Below are 23209 nucleotides of genomic sequence, written 5' to 3'. Positions count from 1 at the left end.
TTCTTCTCGTCTTTCCATCAATTTCGGAGGGACGTCCAGTTCTTGGTAATGTCACTGTTGTGCCATATTTTCTCCACTTGATGACTGTCTTCACTGTGTTCCATGGTATATATAATGCATTGGAAACTCTTTTGTACCGTTCTCCTGACTGATACCTTCTAACAATGATCCTCTGATGCTTTGGAAGCTTTCTGAGGACCATGGCTTTTGCTGTAGGATGCGACAAAGAAAATGTCAGGAAAGACCTACTAGAACAGCTGAACTTTATTTGGGGTTAATCAGAGACACTTTAAATGATGGCAGGAGTGTAGACTCCTATTTAACATGAGTTTGAATGCGATTACTTAAAGTGGAGTTCCACCCATTTTAGTGACTTTAGAACTATGTAATCCCCTTTAAAACGACTTTTAGCAATGGAAAGTTTTTTTTTTTTTTTTCTTTGCTAGCAAATACCTTATTTTCTGCTTTATTCATCCTCTTCTCACTTCTGGGTCCGGTCGGCGATTACGTCATTCGGCGATTCGCAGTGTGTGCTGGGATGTATTTCAGGGCATGAAATCTCGCAGTATTACACAGGAGATGAGCTGTACTGCGTGCTCTGCCCCGCCTCCGCCCGCCTCCTCTCAGTGAGCTGTATGTATCTATTGTATTGAGGCTGTTCTCCGCCCCGCCTCCTCTCAGTGAGCTGTATGTATCTATTGTATTGAGGCTGTTCTCCGCCCCGCCTCCTCTCAGTGAGCGAGGACTGAAAGCATTATATCCTCACTGAGCTCACTGAGAGGAGGCGGGGCGGAGAACAGCCTCAATACAAAACATACATACAGCTCACTGAGAGGAGGCGGGGCACGAAGTACAGCTCATCTCCTGTGTAATACTGCGAGATTTCATGCCCTGAGATAGATTCCAGCACACACTGCGAATCGCCGAATGACGTAATCGCCGACCGGACCCGGAAGTGAGAAGGGGATAAATAAAGCAAAAAAACTTTCCATTGGTAAAAGTTGTTTTAAAGGGGATTACATACATCTATGTAATCCAATTTATTAAAAATGGGTGGAACTCCACTTTAAGGCTGGCCATACATTATACATTTTTCTGTACAATTGTCTTTAAATTTACCTTCAACTATGTAGTACAAGGCCTGCCTAATAGGATAAAATTGAAAGTGTTTTTTAGTTTTGACTCCTATTCTATGGATTTTGGTAAATCTAACAGAAAATTGTACATGTATGGCCAGCCTAAATAATTTTGAACACAGCTACAACCCCGATTATAAGAGGGTGTGCAAACTTATGCAACCACATTATTTTAGTTTCATTTCCCAACCCCTAAAATATTTCAGTTTGTTTTTCAATGTAGTTGTACAGTTTATAGGTCTTATTAAAGGTGGAAAATATCTGAAAAGATTTATCTTTGTCTCTTTTTTTTTTTTTTTTTTTTTTTTTTTTTACATTACAGAAACCTGACATTTTACCAGGTGTGTAGATTTTTTCCACTGTGTTTAAAATAAAACCCCTAAGGCTAGATGTCATTTTAGTTGTCAGAGATGATGTTTTGTAACTGATGAGGGCAGGTTGTTGCCTGTGACAAGAGTGCAAAGTATTGGTGAGAAAATGTTTCTGTTTTTTACATTTTAAAGCCCAACATGTTTTGGGATTGAACTGGCCATTCCATTTACTAAAGCTTCCATATTTCTCCTAGTACAGGTTATCTTTCATGTGGGCCTGAACTCAAAAAGTGAAGATTTACTATCTTATATAGAACAGTCCAGTTAGTATAATTTCCTGCCATCAGAGGTCCAACTCTCACGTTTGTGCTATCACCGAAATCCTTGTGTGCATATATATAATCCTATTTCTATAAAAAAAAAAAGCAATGTATACTTTTCTTAGCATTTCAACAATATTTATTGTACTATTTCAGAGTGCCCCTTACATCAGGTGTCCCCATCAGAATGCCCCTGTATATCAGGTGTCCCCATCATTTACATCTTGTGTCCCTATCAGAGTATGCGCTTACATCGGGTGTCCCCATCAGAGTGCCCCCTTACATCGGATAGTCCCTATCAGACAGCCCCCTTACATCAGATAGTTCCCATCAGAGTGCCCCCTTATAACCGATAGTCCCCATCAGAGTGCCCCCTTACATCGGGTGTCCCCATCACAGTTCCCCCTTACATCGGATAGTCCCCATCAGAGTGCCTCCTTACATCAGATAGTCCCCATCAGAGTGCCCCTTACATCGGATAGTCCCCATCAGAGTGCGCCCTTACATGGGATAGTCCCCATAAGAGTTCCCCACTTACATGGGATAGTCCCCATCAGAGTGCCCCCTTACATGGGATAGTCCCCATCAGAGTGCCCCCTTACATGGGATAGTCCCCATCAGAGTGCCCCCTTACATGGGATAGTCCCCATCAGAGTGCCCCCTTACATGGGATAGTCCCCATCAGAGTGCCCCCTTACATGGGATAGTCCCCATCAGAGTGCCCCCTTACATGGGATAGTCCCCATCAGAGTGCCCCCTTACATGGGATAGTCCCCATCAGAGTGCCCCCTTACATGGGATAGTCCCCATCAGAGTGCCCCCTTACATGGGATAGTCCCCATCAGAGTGCCCCCTTACATGGGATAGTCCCCATCAGAGTGCCCCCTTACATGGGATAGTCCCCATCAGAGTGCCCCCTTACATGGGATAGTCCCCATCAGAGTGCCCCCTTACATGGGATAGTCCCCATCAGAGTGCCCCCTTACATGGGATAGTCCCCATCAGAGTGCCCCCTTACATGGGATAGTCCCCATCAGAGTGCCCCCTTACATGGGATAGTCTCCATCACAGTTCCCCCTTACATGGGATAGTCCCCATCACAGTTCCCCCTTACATTGTAGGTCCCTACCAGAGTGCCCCCTTACTTGGGATAGTCCCCGTCAGAGTGCCCCCTTACTTGGGATAGTCCCCGTCAGAGTGCCCCCTTACGTGGGATAGTCCCCGTCAGAGTGCCCCCTTACGTGGGATAGTCCCCGTCAGAGTGCCCCCTTACGTGGGATAGTCCCCATCAGAGTGCCCCCTTACATCGGGTGTCCCCATCAGAGTGCCCCCTTACATCGGGTGTCCCCGCCAGAGTGCCCCAATATGTTTTAGTGCCAGGCAGACATAGGATGGGGAGCCAGGAGGCAGAATAGGTTGCAGGTCTGGATTGGGAATAGGCTGCAGGTCTGGATTGGGAATGGGCTGCAGGTCTGGATTGGGAATGGGCTGCAGGTCTGGATTGGGAATGGGCTGCAGGTCTGGATTGGGAATGGGCTGCAGGTCTGGATTGGGAATGGGCTGCAGGTCTGGATTGGGAATGGGCTGCAGGTCTGGATTTGGATGTGGTGTCATTGTTTATTATGATGCCAGCGTTCCTAACAACCAATCACTGCAGAGGAGGAGGGAAACCCATGCTGGGGTCTGGCTGGCTGGTGGTCCAGATAGGACTGTCACTAGCTCCGGGTCCAAGTCACGGTCTGCTATTTAGTGATTCCTGAGCTAGGGAATTGCTTGTCTTGGAAGTCTTGGTGTGAGTTTTGGTGATATTCACTAAGCTGCTCATTGTTCTCCTTGCTGGAGAGGAAGCCGTACCTGAGAACCTGCAGTGCAAGGATCTCCCTGCTTTTGCTTCATTCCTTCCGTGGATTTGTGCTTCCTCCACCTCTCCTGCTGCTTCTTCATCATTCACTTACCAGCCATCAGATCACTAGTCATCGGCAGGTAGACCTGCTATGAGGTTGTGGTAGGTCAGCTTCCGGGAGACCACAAGCAATACTGGGGAAAAGACCTTTCTCTGCTGCTTTGAGTTTTTTTGGGCTTCCACAGCACAGGTCCTCTTCAAAGTGGTTTGGTGTTATGTAAATCCTCCACCTTTTATATGTTACTTGAATCTTGAGTGCCGTGACTCTGGATTTGCTCACTCTTGGCTTGTATTGACTTGCAGCGTTATTTCTGAAGTGTATAAGTGAAAGATAAGATCTTCAGTATAGATTGAATGTAGATGGAACCATTCCCAAAAGCATAGAAGCAGGGAGACGGATCTACAATAAGATCACCGTTTATGCACAATGCTAGACACACTCACTAAACGATTGCCTGATCATAGAAATGTTCCTGAATGCAATCAAAGAAAACATATTGCAATTTGATTCAAATTTCCATCGGGAGCGATCATTCTTTTTTCTATTACAACAATTGCTTTTTGATCAGCGTGTTTACAGTATTTAGATTTTTTATTAGTAGAATGTTCTTAGAATTTAAAGATAAGTTCCCCAAAATTATGTATACTCCATGCAACTACTGACTGTAGAGTGCACATGGGACAACTTTGCAAAAAATGTTTATTGCTGTTCTGTAATTTTTACCCTCCTTTTCTTCTTTTTCTTCTTCTCTTTCTCTTCTTTAGAGTTGTGTAATCTGTTTTTATAAAATTAACCACTTTAAGACCAGAAGGATTTGCCCCCTTCCTGACCAGTCCCTATTTTGCAATTGTGTTACTTTAACAGACAAATGTGCGGTCGTGAAACGCTGTACCCAAATAAAATTGATGTCCTTTTTTCCCCACAAATAGAGCTTTCTTTTGGTGGTATTTGATCACCTGTGCGATTTTTTTTTTTTTTTTTTTTTTTTTTTTTTGCGTTATAAACAAAAATAGCAACAAGTTTGAAAAAAAAAAAAAAAAAACTATTTATCACATTCTGCTATGTGAAATTCTCCAAAAAAAATTTAAAAAATCTAAACTTTTACATTTTAGGCCAATTTGTTTTCTGCTACATATTTTTGGTAAAAAAAAATCACAATAAGTGTATTTTGATTGTTTTGCGCAAAAGTTATCGTGTCTACTAACTACGGGAAGGTTTTATGTCATTTTTATTGTTTTTTTTTTTTTTACTAGTAATGGCGGCAATCTGCGATTTTTTTTGCGGGACTGCGACATTGCAGCGGACAGATCGGACCCCTGACTGATATTTTTGACACTTTTTTGGGGGGACCAGTGACATTACTACAGTAATCAGTGCTAAAAATATGCACTGTTACTGTAATAATGACACTGGCAGGGAAGGGGTTAACATTATGGGTGATCAAGGGGTTAAATGTGAGCCTAGGGGAGTGATTCTAAATGTGGGGGGGGGGGGGGGTGGCATCTGAAATGACCATAGAGACCTGTGATCCTATATAGAATGATCACATGGGCTCTATGATCATTCCAGAGAGAAGAATGTTTTTTTGATGAAATCGCACATCGATCGGATAATAAAATTCAAATGTTTATGGCTATTTCACAAACAGTGGTGCCACCCATCTTGCTGTGGTTTAAAAAAAACCAAACATTTAAGGAAGAATACGCAGGACTTGTGTCTAGACATCCTTTGCTTATCTTTTAAAAAAAAAAAAAGCTTATATGTATGCACACTAGGGATCGACCGTTTATCGGCAAAGCCAATATATCGAGGGCGGATCTGCACTTTCCCCGATATATCGGAATCGGCCGCGGAGGTGACCGATATTTCGGGAAAGTGCTGTACCGGAGTGATACCTGCAGCTAGAGGCATCACCCCGGTACCGGCATCCATAGCTGACCGTCGGCTGTTTTGTAATGACAACCGATGCGGCTGAGATAATGCTCGGCTGTCATTACAAGGAGCGGGAGGGGACGCCCCCCCCTCCCGCCACCTTCCGTGTCTCGCCCAGGTCTCCCATCCCACTGGGAGACCCGGGCAACCAGCCTTCGTGGCCGCTAAAGACACGATCAAAGCCACATTAGGCTCTGATCGGTTCTCCGTGCAAAAACCCGGAAGTGATGTAATGACATCCGAGCCTAATGCGGTTTTGATCGGGTCTTCAGCAGCCCTGCAGGCTGGTTGCTCGGGTCTCCCGGTGGACGGGAGACCCAGGCAAGACGTGGAAGGTGGCGGGGGGGGACGTCCCCTCCCGCTCCTTGTAATGACAGCTGAGTGGCTTCTCAGCCGCATCGGTTGTCATTACAAGACAGCCGACCTTCAGCTATGGACTGTCGCCAGATTCAGAAAAATGCCAGCATTCAAAAGAGCCAAACTGTTGCAGAGTGTGATCACTGGGCGCAGCGGAGTCCATTCAGATCAGACATTGTGGAGTAAACAGGAACTGGCTTCTTTATTGGAACATAACACAGAAAGCAAAGATGTCACCTCATTGTAATAAGAACAACAGACAGGAAGAGATAACCAACAAGTTCAGTACAGTGTACAGGAAATTACAACACATCATAGAAATGCATAGCATATCACTGAGCATTAGCGACATCTAGTGTCCTATTTGTGAACTGCAGTTAATCTGCTAAGCTGAAAGCTGTTGTATCTCCAACACAAACTTGGTATGATGAATTCACAGATGTACTTCTCTATATTGAAAGAGAAGGTGCTACCATCACTCCGTGCCCTTGGTTGTTGTGTACTTTTACAACATGACAATTATCCAAAACATTTAAGGCCCCTGTTGCATTTCTGAAGAAGAACAGGGTGAAAGTAATTCAGTGGCCAAGTATGTCGCCTGATCCGAACCCAATCGAACACCTATGGGGAATTCTGAAGAGATGAGCATCACTCTCCATCCAGCATCCAGGCTCTAAAAGAGGTCGTTCTTGAAGAATAGAAAAAGATAGAAGTTGCAATATGTCGCCAACTTGTTCATTCCATGCCTAGAAGACTTGGTGCTGTCCTTACAAATCATGGAGGTCATACAACAGAGGCGTAACTAGAACCTTCAGGGCCCCGGTGCAAGAAACCATGAAGGACCCCTGCCTGGGAGCCCTTCCCTTCAAGCCTGGGGCTCTTCCCACTGATCCTGGGGCCCTTTAGTCTCATTGCGGGGCTCTTTATTATGGTCCCGCAGCAGGACCCTTTCTCAAGTTCTGCAGTGGGCCCCCTTCCTGCCATCTTGGGGCCTCCCCACGGTGGTGGAATGCCAGGGCCCAGTTGCAAGTGTGACCTTTGTGATCCTGGAAGTTCACCCACTGGTGTCAGTAGTTTTTTTTTTTTGGTATTTTAATTGTATTATTTTTTTATCATTTTATTTTATTTTTTTCCAATGTCATTGACTATGACTCTGTCCATTCAGAAAAGGAAGGAGATGGTAAATTACATATTTACCGACCCCTTCCTGGTTCTCTATTGTGACACATCCCCTGCAGCAGCCGGCAGGAGAGGGGAGGGAGCACAGTAGGGGAGGGGGGGGGACCAGGGGAGTACACAGGGGCCCAGAGACAGCAGAACACAAGTGAACTGGATAGGAGGAGTGGCGGGGGCAGCATACAGAGGAACCAATCTCCTCCATTTTCCTCCTGCAGCTACAGGAGGAAAGAGGAGGACAGTGATTTCTCTACATGCTGCCCCCGCCGCCCCTCCTATGTAGGGGTACAGGGGAGCCACACAGGCCCTGGAGCATGGGGCCTGGTTGCAATTGCAACCCCTGTAGTTACGCCCCTGACATACAAAATACTAGATGGAGTTTTTCTTGTGGGGTGTGTTCATTTGCATCAACTAATTTTGAGTAAAACTGAAAATTTTGTAATCTAAGTTATAATTGTTCTTGTGTTCATTGAGATATTGATTAAAATCTTACTTTTCAACCCACTTATGCCGAGCACTGTGTATGTATGTATGTGTGTGTGTATATATATATATTATATATATATATATATATATATATATATATATATATATATATATATATATATATATATTATATGTGTGTGTGTGTATATATATATATATATCTCTAATGACATTATTACAGTCTCAAAGACTCAAAGTGGATTTCTATCAGCCAGAGTTCAGCTTTAAATTATTTAAGAATCTCTTCTACAGACGCTCTTTTTATATGATGATTGTGATGATCTGTTCTATACAGTATTCTGGTTTTATATGAGAAGATACAGATAGAATATTTTCTCTCTCCATAGAGGCTGGTGTGTTGGCCAAGCAGTACGTCCAGCAGGGTCTTCCTGTCCCCGATGACCTCATCACCCGTGTCATGCTGTCGGAGCTGGAGAAGAGGACAAAGCACAGCTGGTTACTGGATGGTAAGTCCCACTATATGTCCTCCTCTATGAACTTAGTCTATTTCTAATGCAAATACAGAGTTCAAGACAGATCCCGCATTCTTTGGTTTATTCTTGTTTTGGGGTTCCGTTATGTATTTGTTCTTTTGAAGGACTGAGGTTTTCCCCACAGCCAATCATATTCACTTTCAGACTAGGTCTGATTCTGATTGGTGGGTGAGGATACGTCATTCCATTTCTTTTTAAGACCACATTGATAAATAGGCCCTGAATTCCTTTCTGCAAAGTGGATCTAACATATGATGCATGCATGCTGAGTGATGTGTCAGGTATTGCCTCCCACAGAGATCACAGTACTCCTCCTGACAATGCCTTTATCTACTTTTCTCTTTAAAAGGAAGGCACCATCTTTATTAAGGCATCATCAAGGGTCATTAGAATCTATGCCATGCACTGTAGTAATAGCTTTTTTTAATCCGAAGTAATCAGAAGTGCCATTTTCTGTGGCCAAATGCGGCATACAGTTGTACTATACCGTGTTCTGCGCTTGGACATTGCATATTCTAAATGACTGCAACAAGGGGAAATCCAGTTCTGCACTGTTATAGGTATTCGATTCCTATAGAATCAGCAGATTCTTTATCATTTTCTAATTGGAGAACTGAAACATGTACAGTACAGGTCCTCTTTTCTTGGAGATGGATTCCCTTGTTTGTGACCCTCTGGCAGCAGTGTGACAGATGTAAGCTGTGGCAATGCATGTAGAAAGGGATTTCCATAAATGTGACAGTTTGTAGGTCAGGAGCTGAGGATTAATATACGTACATAGAGATCTCCGCATTTAGAAGCACCATAAATGTTCACAACATTTGGAGAATTTATGTCTTGAGACACGGTGTGCGACATCTCACCGCATGAGTATGTGTAGGCAGATTTAACGTTTTTTGTTCTCTTTTCTTTCTTTTTTTTCTCTCTCTCTCTCTCTCTCTCTCTCTCTATCCCCCTCGCCCTCTCTCTCTCCCCTCTCTCTCCTCTCTCTAGCTCTCCCCTCTCTCTAGCTCTCCTCCCCTCTCTCTCTCCCCCCCTCTCTCTCCCCCCTCTCTCTCGCTCTCTACCCCCCCCTCTCTCTCTCTGCCCGCTCTCTCTCTGTCCCCCATCTCTCTCTCTCCCCTCCCCCTCTCCCCCTCTCTCTCTTCCCCCCATCTTTCTCCCCCCTCTCTCTCCCCCCTCTCTCTCTCTGTCCCTCCCCCCTCTCTCTCTGCCCCACCCCCCTCTCTCGCTCTCTCTCTCTGTCCCTCCTCTCTCTCTCTCTCTCTCCTCACCCCCTCTCCCTCACCCCCTCTCTTTCTCTCTCCCCCCTCTCTCTCCCCCTCTCTCTCTCTGCCCCCTCTCCCCCTCTCTCTCTCTGCCCCCTCTCTCTTTCTCTCTCTCTGCCCCTCTCTCTTTCTCTGCCCCCCCTCTCTTTCTCTGCCCCCCTCTCTTTCTCTGCCCCCCTCTCTCTCTGCCCCTCTCTCTCTCTGCCCCCCTCTCTCTCTCTCTCTCTCTCTCTCTCTCTCTCTCTCTGCCCCCCTCTCTCTCTCTCTTCCCCCCCTCTCTCTCTCTCTTCCCCCCCCTCTCTCTCTCTCTTCCCCCCCCTCTCTCTCTCTCTTCCCCCCCCTCTCTCTCTCTGTCCCCCCCCTCTCTCTCTCTCTCTCTCTCCCCCCTCTATATCTCGCTCTCCCCCACTTGTTTCTTTCTTTCTTTCTTTCTTTCTTTCTTTCTTTCTTTCTTTCTTTCTTTCTTTCTTTCTTTCTTTCTTTCTTTCTTTCTTTCTTTCTTTCTTTCTTTCTTTCTTTCTTTCTTTCTCTTTCTTTCTTTCTTTCTTTCTCTTTCTTTCTTTCTTTCTTTTTCTTTCTTTCTCTTTCTTTCTTTCTTTCTTTCTTTCTTTCTTTCTTTCTTTCTTTCTATCTTTCTATCTTTCTTTCTTTCTTTCTTTCTTTCTTTCTTTCTTTCTTTCTTTCTTTCTTTCTTTCTTTCTTTCTTTCTTTCTTTCTTTCTTTCTTTCTTTCTTTCTTTCTTTCTCACAGAATCGCATTCCAAATTGTGGCGAACGGGCAATGTGCTTTTGATGGTATCCCAAATGCGATGTGATTTTTGCCATGACCATCGTGCGACATGATCGCGTGACGATTGCAGCAAAATGCTCTATGCTTGTCACCCAAAAAGGAGCATGAGCTTCTTTTCGGGCAAGAAATGCACCTAAGGCAGCCAATGAAGCAAATGGGCTGCCCAATGTGTGACACATAAAATCACATGCAGATCACTTAATCAGAATTATGAGCGGGAATACTTGTTCCCTTTACGCTAAAGTGTTAATGCAGCCTCAATGTCATCTTTAACCACTTGGCGCCCGCGCTATAGCTAAAAGATGGCTACAGAGCGGGCTTCTTTTGCTAGAAAGGCGTACATGAACGTCGTCCTGTTCTTGCTCTACCCGCGCGCCCTTTGTGGACGCTGAATTCTTGGGACTTGGCTGATCACAGATCGGGGTAAAGGGCCAATCACAGCAGGCCCTTTACCATGTGATCAGCTGTCAGCCAATGACAGCTGCTCACGGAAGTAAACAGAAGCAGGTAATGGCCTTTTTTTTCTCCTCACGCTGTCAACGTAAAGAAAAGAAGAAAGCCTTTATCCTGCTCCCATTTAGAGGGACATCGGTCCCCTTAGTGCCCACCAGTACTGCTAATCAGTGCCCACCAGTGCCATCTAAAAGTGCTCACCAGTGCCACCTATCAGTGCCCATCAATGCCTCATCACATCATCAGTGTCACTTGTCAGTACCACCTATCAGTGCCGCCCATCAATGCCTCATCATCAGTGTCACTTATCAGTGCCCATCAGTGCTGCCCATCAATGCCTCATCATCAGTGTCGCTTATTAGTGCCGCCTACCAGTGCCCATCAGTGCCAATTCACTGTGCTGCCTATCAGTACCACCCATCAGTGCAACCTCATCAGTGCCACCTCATCAATGCCCATCAGTGAAGAAGAAAAATTACCTGTTTGCAAAATGTTATGACAAAATTTGAAAAATGGTTTGTTTATTTTTTTTCAAAATTTTTGGTGGTCTTGTTTTTTTAGCAAAAAAATAAACTCAGTAGTGAATAAATATCACCAAAAAAAAATGATTAACATTTCATAAGAGTATAGTGTAGCATGACCGCGCAATTGTCATTCAAAATATGAGAGCGCTGAAAGCTGAAAATTGGCCTGAGCAGGAAGGGGGTATAAGTGCCCAGTAAGCAAGTGGTTAACCACTTAACGACCGCCCAACGTCTATTTACGTCTGCAGTTTAAACCTAAATACAAGTGTTATGGCAGCAGATAGCTTCTATAACCCTGGTATTTTTTTAAACTGCAGGCGGTCGGCTCTCCATTAAGGGTGGTCCCAGTGGCGGATTCGCCGCGGGATCACCCTTCCGGGGCGGCGGAAGAGGTGCCTCCCGCCGTGTCCCGGTACTTTTTCCCGCTTAACTGACCCGCCGGCAGCGGGGAAAACGATTCGGTCCCGGATCCTCACAGACAGGATGTCGAGTGAGGGCAAGCTTGCCCTCACTCGACTCTATGATCTTGGAGGACCGGAGCGACGGCAAACGTCGTTGCCTAGCAACCGGTTGAAAGGTCCCTTTTTTTTTTTTTTTTTATTTTATTATTATTTATTTATTTATTTTTTCATCTTTTAGTGTACTTGTGAAATCTGAGGACTTTTTTGACCCCAGATCTCACAAAAAAGAGGTCCTGTCGTGCCTATTTCTATTAAAATCAAGGGGGATATCCTGCGCTTAATAATGAATAAAAAAGTATATGATAAATTAACATAAAACAAGGTAGCAGCTAGAACACTGGATTCATAGTAATCCCATTCATATTGTGTGTCAAGTAGTGCAGCGCTATGAACAACAAAATTAATTGTGCTTAAAAAGTTGATAAATTGATATACAATTGATAACGATGCAATATAATAAAATGAATCAATTGCGCTAAGTCATAAGTCCGTTCGGCATGTATAGATGGTGGAGAGTCCACTAGAGGGTGAAGATCCCAAGATGTGAAAAGCAATGGAAATAAAACAGTCACCCTTGCGGATAGGCAAGATGGCAGCTTACCGCAATGAGTGGGCCTCCAAATTAATGGATGGGCCACTAAGAGCATAAAGTAATAACTCCTATGGACTGGGTTCTCTCCTCTGCATGAACGGACCAGGTATCACTAGACTGCACCAAACCCTCACTCGCTCATAGATCCAGACACAACTCCGATATGTATGGCAATATGTAGAGGATAAAAGCATTCATAGCGTAATCCCGTTTGGCGGTATAAAAACAGCTTTATTCAAAGTTCTACTTACATGGCAGTAGATCAACACAAGCGAATAACATGTAAAAAGCGGCGTCCCGCTATAGTCAGTACAAAGCCGGCGTCTTGGGGGCGTGGCAAGCGCGATGTCCGGAACCTCCCGACCGGTTTCGTCAGAGTGACGTCGTTAGGGGCGTGGTTACCGGACATCGCGGTCACGCCTTACAAATACCCCATACAAGAATCACATCCGGAACTTCGTCCAATCACGGACGAGAAGGGCGGAAGTGACGAATCTGACCTTTGGCCATTGAGGGCGGAAGTACACTACAAAGACAGTACCATCGAGGAGAACATAGGATTCAGAGCAGAATAACTAATTAGCCATCCTCGATCAAGCTAATCAAATAAGGACAGCAATAATTAATTCAGCAAATAATATAAAAAATAAACATGGTGTCATATGAAAGAAAACCAGGATTAAATGCATATAATAATTACCGATGTCAATAAGCGCCATCTAGTGGCCAAACAATATATTGTCAAGAAAATCAAAATCGTTTGACTTAATGGAAAAAGAGAAAAAATAATAATAAGGCCAAAAGGCAGATTGCAGCACTTTTCCCTTATAATACATAACTCTACATATCAACCTGACAATGATCTCTAGCTGGTCGGCAAAGGCAAGAGATATAAAAACGTAAAAAAAAGATTTTACCACATAATAACAAAATAAAAATGAAGGATTCATATTCATAAACGAATGTTGAGTGGGATAGAGCCTGATTATGCTTCTCCCATCTCGGCAACATTTAACTGTTATTAATAAAACAGTTAATGTCGCACTCAACATTCAGGCCATGAGGGACATAGGTTTTCAAAATATAAATCCACCGCGTCTCAGCGCGGGATAACTCCCTTTTTGCATTTGCCCCTCGCCAATTTGGAGTGAATTTGTCAAAAGCCACAAAAAGCGTATTACGGGGGTCTTTATGTCGGCAGTGGTCAAAATGTTTCGACACACTGTGGCCAGGGAACGCTTTACGTATATTTGCCACATGTTCCCCCATACGGATTTGCATGTTTCTCAGGGGTTCGTCCAATATATTGTTTCCCACATTTACATTGAAGTAGATACACTACATTCTGTGTTGAACAAGTTATGAAGGATTTAATCGGATACTCTCTCCCGGTGACATGGGACCTGATTTTCTCAATTTTTCTACCTTTACACACATTAAGAGCACAGATGTTGCATCTCTTACAGGGGTAGAACCCTTTTAACTCCGGGAGGAACATGGGCCGCTCCGGTCTTTCTATAATGTTGTGGGCCACCTGGTGTCGTAGTGATGGAGCACCTCTAAAGATAACATTAGGTTGGTCTGGGAGGGCCGGACCTAGTACTCTGTCGTTCTTGATGACAGACCAATGTTTCTGCATGATTCTCTTGACTTCATAATGTTGTGTGCTAAAAGAGGTCACAAAACAATTTTTGAAAGGTTGACTATCATTGGTTCTAATACGTGGGGCAAGTAAATCAGACCTATCCATGTCCGCCCCTTCTCTGATGGTCTTATCTAGGGAATCGGCCTGGTAACCCTTATCCAGAAATTTACTCTTAAGCTGTGAGGCCTGTGTAATAAAAATGTCCAAATGAGTACAATTCCGTCGCAGCCTCATGAATTGTCCTTTTGGGACAGCCTGTAACCATGATTTGTGGTGACAGCTGTCCACTGGGATGAAGCTATTGCGATCGGTTTGTTTAAAGAAGGTGGAAGTGACCAACCTATCCTCCTCGACCACCAGATTTAAATCCAGAAAATTAATACTGGTTGTACTACTGGTACAGTCAAGTTTGATACCTCTATTGTTCTCATTTAGTGTGGACATGAACAGGTCAAGGGAACATTGGTCACCATCCCAAAGGAGGAGGATGTCGTCTATGTACCTACGCCACAGCACCAGCTGGGGCGGTCAGTCCCTATAGACGACATCATCCTCCCACCTGGCCATAAATAAGTTGGCCAGGCTGGGGGCAAATTTCGCCCCCATAGCCACACCACGACACTGTAAAAAGTAAGTGTTGTTGAACCAAAAAAAATTGTGAGTCATTGCAAAGTTCAAAATTTCCAAAATGAACTCAATCTGTGCTCTATCCAGATTACTCAGAGTGTTTAAATAATAATGTACTGCCTCATATCCCAGTTGATGCGGTATGATCGTGTACAGGGACATGACGTCCGCTGTAGCCAGGATCATGCCTTCCTTCCATGTGATGTCCTCAACGATATTAAGAACATGGGTGGTGTCCTTAAGGTAGGAGGGCATCTGCATCACCAAGGGTTGGAGAAAAGAATCCACATATCTTCCAATGCGGGAACATAGGGAATCTATCCCACTGATGATGGGGCGGCCGGGGGGTTTAATGGGATTCTTATGCACTTTTGGAAGAAAGTACATAACCGGCAAGCGAGGAGCCAGGGGAACCAGAAATAGTTTTTCCTTCTCTTTTAAGATACCTTTATCGAAGGCCTGCTCAACTAGAGCCTGAAGCTCTTTTTTATATTTGATTGTTGGATTTCTTTTGAGAATCTGGTAGGTATCCCTATCACTTAGAATGTTGTTCATCTCAAGGACATAGTCATCCTTGTCGAGCACGACAATTCCTCCGCCTTTGTCGGCCGGACGGATGACTATGTCCTTGTGTTCACACAATGTCTGCAACCCGATTTGCAAAGAGTTATTGGTAGGTGGCTTCTTTATTTTAATCCTTTCAAGGTCACCCAGTACAAGTTCCTTAAAAACCTGTACAGAAGAGGAGACCTTTCCGGGTGGGTTGAAGAGGGACGCGTTGGCCAAGGTAGTATGAGTGTACTTACTACTATTGTTAGATGTTGTTCTGGGGTTAGACAATATATATCTCTGTATATTCAATTTTCTGATATATTTATGGACATCGATGAAGGTGTCAAACTTATTGATTGTCCTAGGAGGTGCAAATTTCAACCCGCGGTTTAATACGGATTGTTCCTCTTTTGTAAAAGAGGCTTTAGAAAGGTTGAATATACCCCCATCGTTTAAAGTTGCCTTCTTTTTTGCCCTCGCCTTCCGCCCCCCTCTGGTCCCTCTCTTTGTTCGGTGTCCCTTTGGGTATTTTGGTTGTTCCTGGGAAAATCCCTCTGGGTATTTCAGTTGCCCCTGGGAAAATCCCCTTGATATGTATTCATATCAGCCGGTGGGGGTGGATGATAATTGCGCGGTGAGTCGAATTGTTCGTACTCAGAAACGAACCGATCACCAAAACGGTCACCATTATCATTCTACTCCCTCGAGTCATTCCTTGGGTGTCGAGTGATGACTCTATTATCATTAGGAGAATCCCATCCATTATTTTCCAAAGGAGTAAACCGATTAAAGGTGGGTATAGTGCCTCCTTGTCTCGGAGTGTAGGGAGCATTATAATAGTTATACTGCGGTGGACCCCGTCTATTGAAAGGCGGTTTCTGTTGATTAAAAAACGGTGGTCTATTGCCATTTCTAGTGTTGTTATAACTGTTAAATCCTCTATTGGGTAGTGCCTATTTCTATTACAAGGAATGTTTACATTCCTTGTAATAGGAATAAAAATGATCAATTTTTTTTTAAAAATGAAAAATAATAAAATAAATAGTAAAAAAAAAAATTAAAGCACCCTGTCCCCGTTGGCTCGCGTGTAAAAATGCACGCATACGGAAACCCCGCCCACATATGTAAACGGTGTTCAAACCACACATGTGAGGTATCGCCGCAATCGTTCGAGCGAGAGCAATAATTCAAGCCCTAGACCTCCTCTGTAACTCTAAGATGGCAACCTGTAGAAATTTTTAAATCGTCGCCTATGGGATTTTTAAGTACCAATGTTTGTCGCCATTCCGTGAGCGTGAGCAATTTTGAAGCATGACATGTTGGGTATCTATTTACTCCGCGTAACATTATCTTTCACATTATGGAAAAAAAATTGGGATAACCTTACTGGATTCTTATTTTTTAATTCTAAAAAGTGAATGTTTTCCAAAAAAATTCAGTTTGGAAGACCGCTGCGCAAATACGGTGTGATAAAAAATATTGCAATAATCTCCATTTTATTCTCTAGGGTCTCTGGAAAAAAATATATAATGTTTGGGGGTTTTAAGTAGTTTTCTAACAAAAAAAATAATTTTAACTTGTAAACGCCGAGTGTGAAAAACAGGCCTGGCGCTTAAGTGGTTAAAAAAAATAATTGACATTTTTGAAACAATATTAACATGTTAAATCTTATAAAATATTTTAATGATTTGCTGATTGCATTTAAATGGCAATGCTGTATCAACAAATCTGGAGTTCTCCTTTAACCTGTAATTGTAGGTAAGGGGGTGGTAGGTCTGATAATGGCGGTGTGGAATATTCCATGCGTTCAGACTGAGCGTGTCTTGCCTGGTACATTAACGGAAAGGGATGAGTCATCTGTCTTTGTAAAAACAGAACCTTGTAGCTGTTACAATGTATCCCCTCCCCCCCCCCTTACTCACCCCCCCCCCCTCCCTTACTCACCGCGGGGAGAAGGATGGAACGCCTGTCATTGATTTCATCGCTACCCTTTAATTTTTAACACGCGTGTGTCAGTTTAACAGAACGCTGTCAGTTAGCGGTGCGATCCTGTTTATGAGTAACAGAAGATATATCGTACTTTCCATCTAAATAGACAATACGGATGTCTTAAAGGGTAACTTAAAGTGAACTATGGGCAAAATCCAAAATGACGTTGATGATGCAATCAGTCCGTTATCATTAACACAGCAGTTTTCCTGAGTCCGCCCTGCAACATACAGTCATGTGAAAAAAGTAAGTACACCCCATGGAAGCTCAAGAATATTTCAACATATTTAACTACTTTACTTCCCACCAAGGCCAATTCTGGTATCTCTCTCCTACATGCAAAACATTTTTTTTTGCCAGAAAATTCCTCAGAATTCAACAAACATTATATATATATATATATATATATATATATATATATATATATATATATATATATATATATATATATATATTTTTTTAAGCAGAGGCCCTAGCAGTGATGGCGAACCTTGGCACCCCAGATGTTTTGGAACTACATTTCCCATGATGCTCAACAACACTTCAGAGTGCATGAACATCATGGGAAATGTAGTTCCAAAACATCTGGGGTGCTAAGGTTCGCCATCACTGCCCTAGAGAATAAAATGGTGGGTGTTGCAATTTTTTATTTGTGCAGCAATTTTTTTCAAACGCAATACACTTTAGTGACTTTTAATGCAAAATAAACACAATATATAACCCAATCTTTCTGTAAAATATAAAAGATGATGTTAAACCGAGTAAATAGATACCGAACATGTCAAGATTTAAAATTGCACACGCTTGTGGAATGGCGCCAAACTGTGGTTCTTAAAAAATCTCCATAGTCAAAGCTTGAAACATTTTTACAGGTTACCAGTTTAGAGTTTCACATGGGCAATCTGATCCGATCCGCCTGTCAGGCAGACCTGATCGGATGCTCCATGCATCCCTATGGGGCAGCGGGAGTCAGCGAAGACATGTCCACTGACACCCACTGCTATCCGATCCTGTCCGTGAAATCTGGATGCATGGAAACCCTATTTTCCATCCATCTGGAGGATCGGATGAGAACGGACAGGCGGTCTGTTCTCATCCGATCTCCCCATAGAGGACAGCGGGGATCTGACCGCTCCGTCTCTGCACACGGAGACGGAGCTGCCAATCCGCTTGCTCAGCGGGGATCGGCGGATCGATTGCCCGCTGAGCAGAACGGACTCAGTTGAGCGCAGAGCCCGTGTGAAAGGAGCCTTACAGAGGAGGTCTAGCACTAGAATTCTTGCTCATGCTATAATGTTCGCGGTGATACCTCACATGTGTGGTGCGAACATCGTTTACAAATGCGGGCGCGACCTACGCATGCGTTCACTTCTGCGCACGAGCACGAGGAGACAAGAGCGCTTTAAAATTTTTTATTATTTATTTATTTTATTTTTTTATACTGTTCCTTTTAGACCCAGTTCACACTGGGGCGACCTGTCAGGCGACCTGGTCGCCTGACAGGTCGCCGTAGTTCGCCTGCCATAGAGAAGCTGTGGACCCGTTCTAATAGGAGCAACACAAGTCGCTCCGACTTAGAAAAAGGGTCCGGAGCTTCTTTGGGGCGACCTGGAGCGACCTGCATTGACTTCAATGTTATGAAGTCCGTGCCGACCGCTCCGAGGTTGCGGTGCGAGCTGCGCACCGCGACCTGTGAGGTCGCCCCGGCAAGTCGGATCGCCCCAGTGTGAACGGGGTCTAAATTTTGTTTTTTTTTATCACTTTTTTATTCCTATCACAAGAAATGAAAACATCCTTTGTGATAGAAATAAAGCATGACATGTCCTCTTTATGGAGACATCTGGGGGTCTATAAGACTCTAAAGCAGGGATTCCCAAACTACGGCCCTGCAGCTGTTATAGAACTACACATCCCATGAGGCATTGTAAAACTCTGACATTCACAGACATGACTAGGCATGATGGGAATTGTAGTTCTGAACACTTGGTGGGCCGTAGTTTGGGAATTCCTGCTCTAGAGGATGGTAGATATAAATTCTTACAGATTTGTCACATTACATTTGCCATCACTTCAATTCCAGGAAATTAGAATCCAATATTCCAGACTGGGTGTCAGTGATTAGATCAGCCTTTCCCAACCTTTTTAACACAGCGGAACCCTTAAAATAAATTTCTGGTCTCGGGGAACCCCTGCTAAAAATGAAAAATCTACAACTCATGATACAATAGTGTGACAGTGGGAAGAATGCTCCTTACTCTTCTCATCATTGGGAAGAATGACCCCCTTACAGATAGCTAAAAGGAGCAATGGTGTCATTGGGAACTTATCTGAGAGGCAGAAATTGCTCATTGCTCAAGGAATCCCCAGCAACCTCAGGAGGAACCCTGGTTGAGAAACCCTGGATTAGAACCTTCTTAGAGACTATGCAGGGGTAACCTGCCTTATTAAACCCCAGATATGTAGGGTTTGATGTTCTCCTTGGTGGTGTTGATGTGTGGCGGTGTCATTTCAAGATCAAGAGAGCCCTCTAAGGCCCTCAAGAATAATCTGTGGATGCCTATGAGATTGAAAAGGGATATAAAAGATCGCCAAATGATTAGAAATCAATATCATTCCACGGTAAGGAAAATCATCTACAAGCAGTTTAGGTTTCCAACTGTCATTGATCTAGGTATGGCCAGCCCAGCAAATTCAACCCAAGAGCTGACCCTTTGCCCCATCAGTGTCATTGGTAGGAATTGTGCCCCATTGTTTGTGTCCCTGGGAGGAATTGTGCCTCATCCTTTGTGTTATTGGAAGGAGTTGAGCCGCATAGTTTATAGGCCCCATTGTTTGTGTCAGTGGTAGGAATTGTGCCCCATCATTGGTGTCATTGGGCCCCATCATTGTGTCATTGTTAGGAATTGTGCCCCCTGGTTTGTCTCATTGGTAGGAATTGTGCCCCATCATTGGGGTCCCTGGGAGGAGTGATCCCCATCGTTTGTGTCATTGGAAGGAGTTGTGCCCAATTGGTTGTGTCCGTGGTAGGAAATTCATTGGGCCCCATTGTCGTATCATTGGGAGGAATTGTGCCCCATTGTTGATGTCCTTGGGAAGAAATGTGCCTCATTGTGTCAGTGGTAGGAATTGTGCCCCATCTTTGAGGTCATTGGGCACCATCATTGTGTCATTGTCAGGAATTTTGCCACATTGTTGGTGTCACTGGGAGAAATTGTGCCCCATCGTTGGTGTCACTGAGAGGAATTGTGCCTCATCATTGGTGTACCTGGGAGGAGTTGTGCCCCATAGTTTGTGTCATTGGAAGGAGTTGTGCCCCATAGTTTGTGTCATTGGAAGGAGTTGTGCCCCATAGTTTGTGTCATTGGAAGGAGTTGTGCCCCATAGTTTGTGTCATTGGAAGGAGTTGTGCCCCATCGTTTGTGTCATTGGAAGGAGTTGTGCCCCATCGTTTGTGTCATTGGAAGGAGTTGTGCCCCATCGTTGGTGTCACTGAGAGGAATTGTGCCTCATCATTGGTGTACCTGGGAGGAGTTGTGCCCCATAGTTTGTGTCATTGGAAGGAGTTGTGCCCCATAGTTTGTGTCATTGGAAGGAGTTGTGCCCCATCGTTTGTGTCATTGGAAGGAGTTGTGCCCCATCGTTTGTGTCATTGGAAGGAGTTGTGCCCCATCGTTTGTGTCATTGGAAGGAGTTGTGCCCCATCGTTTGTGTCATTGGAAGGAGTTGTGCCCCATCGTTTGTGTCATTGGAAGGAGTTGTGCCCCATCGTTTGTGTCATTGGAAGGAGTTGTGCCCCATCGTTTGTGTCATTGGGAGGAGTTGTGCCCCATCGTTGGTGTCATTGGGAGGAGTTGTGCCCCATCGTTGGTGTCATTGGGAGGAGTTGTGCCCCATCGTTGGTGTCATTGGGAGGAGTTGTGCCCCATCGTTGGTGTCATTGGGAGGAGTTGTGCCCCATCGTTGGTGTCATTGGGAGGAGTTGTGCCCCATCGTTGGTGTCCCTGGGAGGAGTTGTGCCTCATTGTGTCAGTAGTAGGAATTGAACCCCATCTTTGGGGTCATTGGACACCATCATTGTGTCATTGGCAGGAATTGTGCCCCATCGTTGGTGTCACTGGGAGGAATTGTGCCCCATTGTTTGGGTCTCTGGGAGGAATTGTGCCCCATTGTTGATGTCCCTGGGAGGAACTGTGCCCCATTGTTGATGTCCCTGGGAGGAACTGTGCCCCATTGTTGATGTCCCAGGGAGGAACTGTGCCTCATTGTTGATGTCACTGGGAATTGTGCCCCATCGTTGGTGTCATTGGTAGGAATTGTGCCCCTTTGGTGTCAATAATTGAAAGAATGCCCCAATTCTGGTCCCTGGGCCGCCGTTTGGAGGCCACTGGTTTAAACCGTTATCTAATTAGGACAAACCTCTATTGCTGTAATTGGGGGCACCAGGGAATGTAAAATATAATCAGATTAAACTTTAGCCATAAACATTTCCTCATGAGCAGATTTTATGGTCATTGCAAAATCATAATAGCAGAACGAAAGTGTTGATGGGTCGAAGAAGTCACATGAATCTTTCGATCGCACTACATCAAGGCAGACCTTTCTATTATTAATTCTTCAACAAACTCTTTCTACTTTGGCTCTGGTAATAAAGCCCAGCTCCAGGAATATGGGGGGGGGGGGGGGGGTAGGTATCAGTCCTTGTAATGGGGCCCTCCTGTACTGTAAAGTTTAAATGCTCATTGTGTCTATGGGGTAGAAAGAAAGTTTTTTTTCTTTTTTTTTTTTTTTTTTTACCCTGTCCCCCATTATGGAGCTGCCCTCTCTTCTTGAAGCTTCAGTCTCTGCACCCCCTTGGTGTCATTGCGTACAATGCAGGGCTATTGACCCGGCATTGTACATGGGGTGTGCTACTATGGGAAGCTTAGCGAAAAGGCTGTGGGGAACCAGTCACACCACTAGAGGGAGCCTGCTGGAGTGTGGAATAAGGTATTTTTCCTTCTTCCAGCACCTCTAGGCAACAAGCATTTAACCCTTGCCTATCCGAAAGGGGGCACTGCAAGGGTAGATTTTTTTTTTTTTTTTTTTAATTCCAGGAGTTGGGCATTAAAACTGAACTTCAAGCAGATTCAAAAGACAGTCTAACACAGTTCTGTATTTTTAATGAATACATCCTTCCATATACTGTGTAAATTTTCAATCTGGTTTGGTTTTTAGCTTTTTGTTTTTTTTTCATTCCAGGAGTTGGGCATTAAAGCTGAACTCCAAGCAGATTCAAAATACACAGTCTAACACAGTTCTTTATTTTTAATGAATACATCCTTCCATATACTGTGTGTATATGTATATATATATATATATATATATATATATATATATATATATATATATATATATATATATATATATATATTATATATATATATAGTTATTATTATTATATATAATTTTTTTTTTTTTAATAAATGCAACCTGTGTAAATTCCCAATCTGTCTTGGTTTTTAGTTTTTTTTTTTTTTTTTTTTTTTTTTTTTTTTCAAAACTGTCATTTTTATTGAGTTTCAAACAAATGATCACAGAGAAGTAATAACAAAGCAAATAAAAGGTTTTTTAGCTTTTTTTAATTCTCAGACTGGAAGAGGGAGGAGCTGGACTAAGCACCAATCAGGTGTGCGCAGTGGCGTAGCGTGGGGGGTGCAGGGGGGGCCGGCCGCACCGGGCGCAACGTCTCGGGGGGCGCATCCGCAGTATCACTCTGTCTGACTCTGACATACACAGTTCACACACTGTCTGCGGCTGCCTCCATCTTTAGGCTGGGATATGTCCAGCGCGGCTGCCCTATGGCTGAAAATGGCGGGTCGGGGCGGGGCTAGACTGTGTCTCACCTGCCCATTGGTCAGTGGCGGCTGGTGCGTTGGGGGCGCAGGGGCGCTGCCCCCCCCATCCATGCCCCCGGCCCCCTAATCTACATGCGGGGCGCCGGACGCATGGAGTTCAATGGGGTTTTTTTTTTTTATCACCTGATTAGAGCCAGAGGCTCTAATAGGCTTCAGAAAAGGGTGGACCCAGGGGGCGCACTGCTCTGAGCCCAACCATTATGTGACACTAGCGAATAAAAATTTGCTATTGTCACACGGATCCTCCTTCTGGCCAATCAGGAAATGGGTCCGAGACCCGCTTCCTGATTGGCCGAAAG

The 23209-nt window shown here is 44.2% G+C and overlaps 1 protein-coding gene across 1 annotated transcript in view; it reads left to right on the top strand.

Annotated features, from left to right (window-relative positions):
* Nucleotides 1-23209, top strand: part of AK4 (adenylate kinase 4) — a 105035-nt gene that overhangs the window by 48837 nt on the left and 32989 nt on the right. Inside the window, exon 2 of the mRNA XM_082265001.1 lies at nt 7970-8089. Within this exon, the coding sequence (XP_082121127.1) occupies nt 7970-8089 (120 nt within the window). The remainder of the gene's footprint in view (nt 1-7969; nt 8090-23209) is intronic.

This window comes from Pelophylax lessonae (genome assembly GCF_965119305.1).
Source record: "Pelophylax lessonae genome assembly, chromosome: 8".
Classification (NCBI taxonomy): domain Eukaryota; kingdom Metazoa; phylum Chordata; class Amphibia; order Anura; family Ranidae; genus Pelophylax; species Pelophylax lessonae.
The sequence above is the reverse complement of the archived record's forward strand: the minus strand, read 5'-3'. Positions and strand labels throughout refer to the sequence as shown.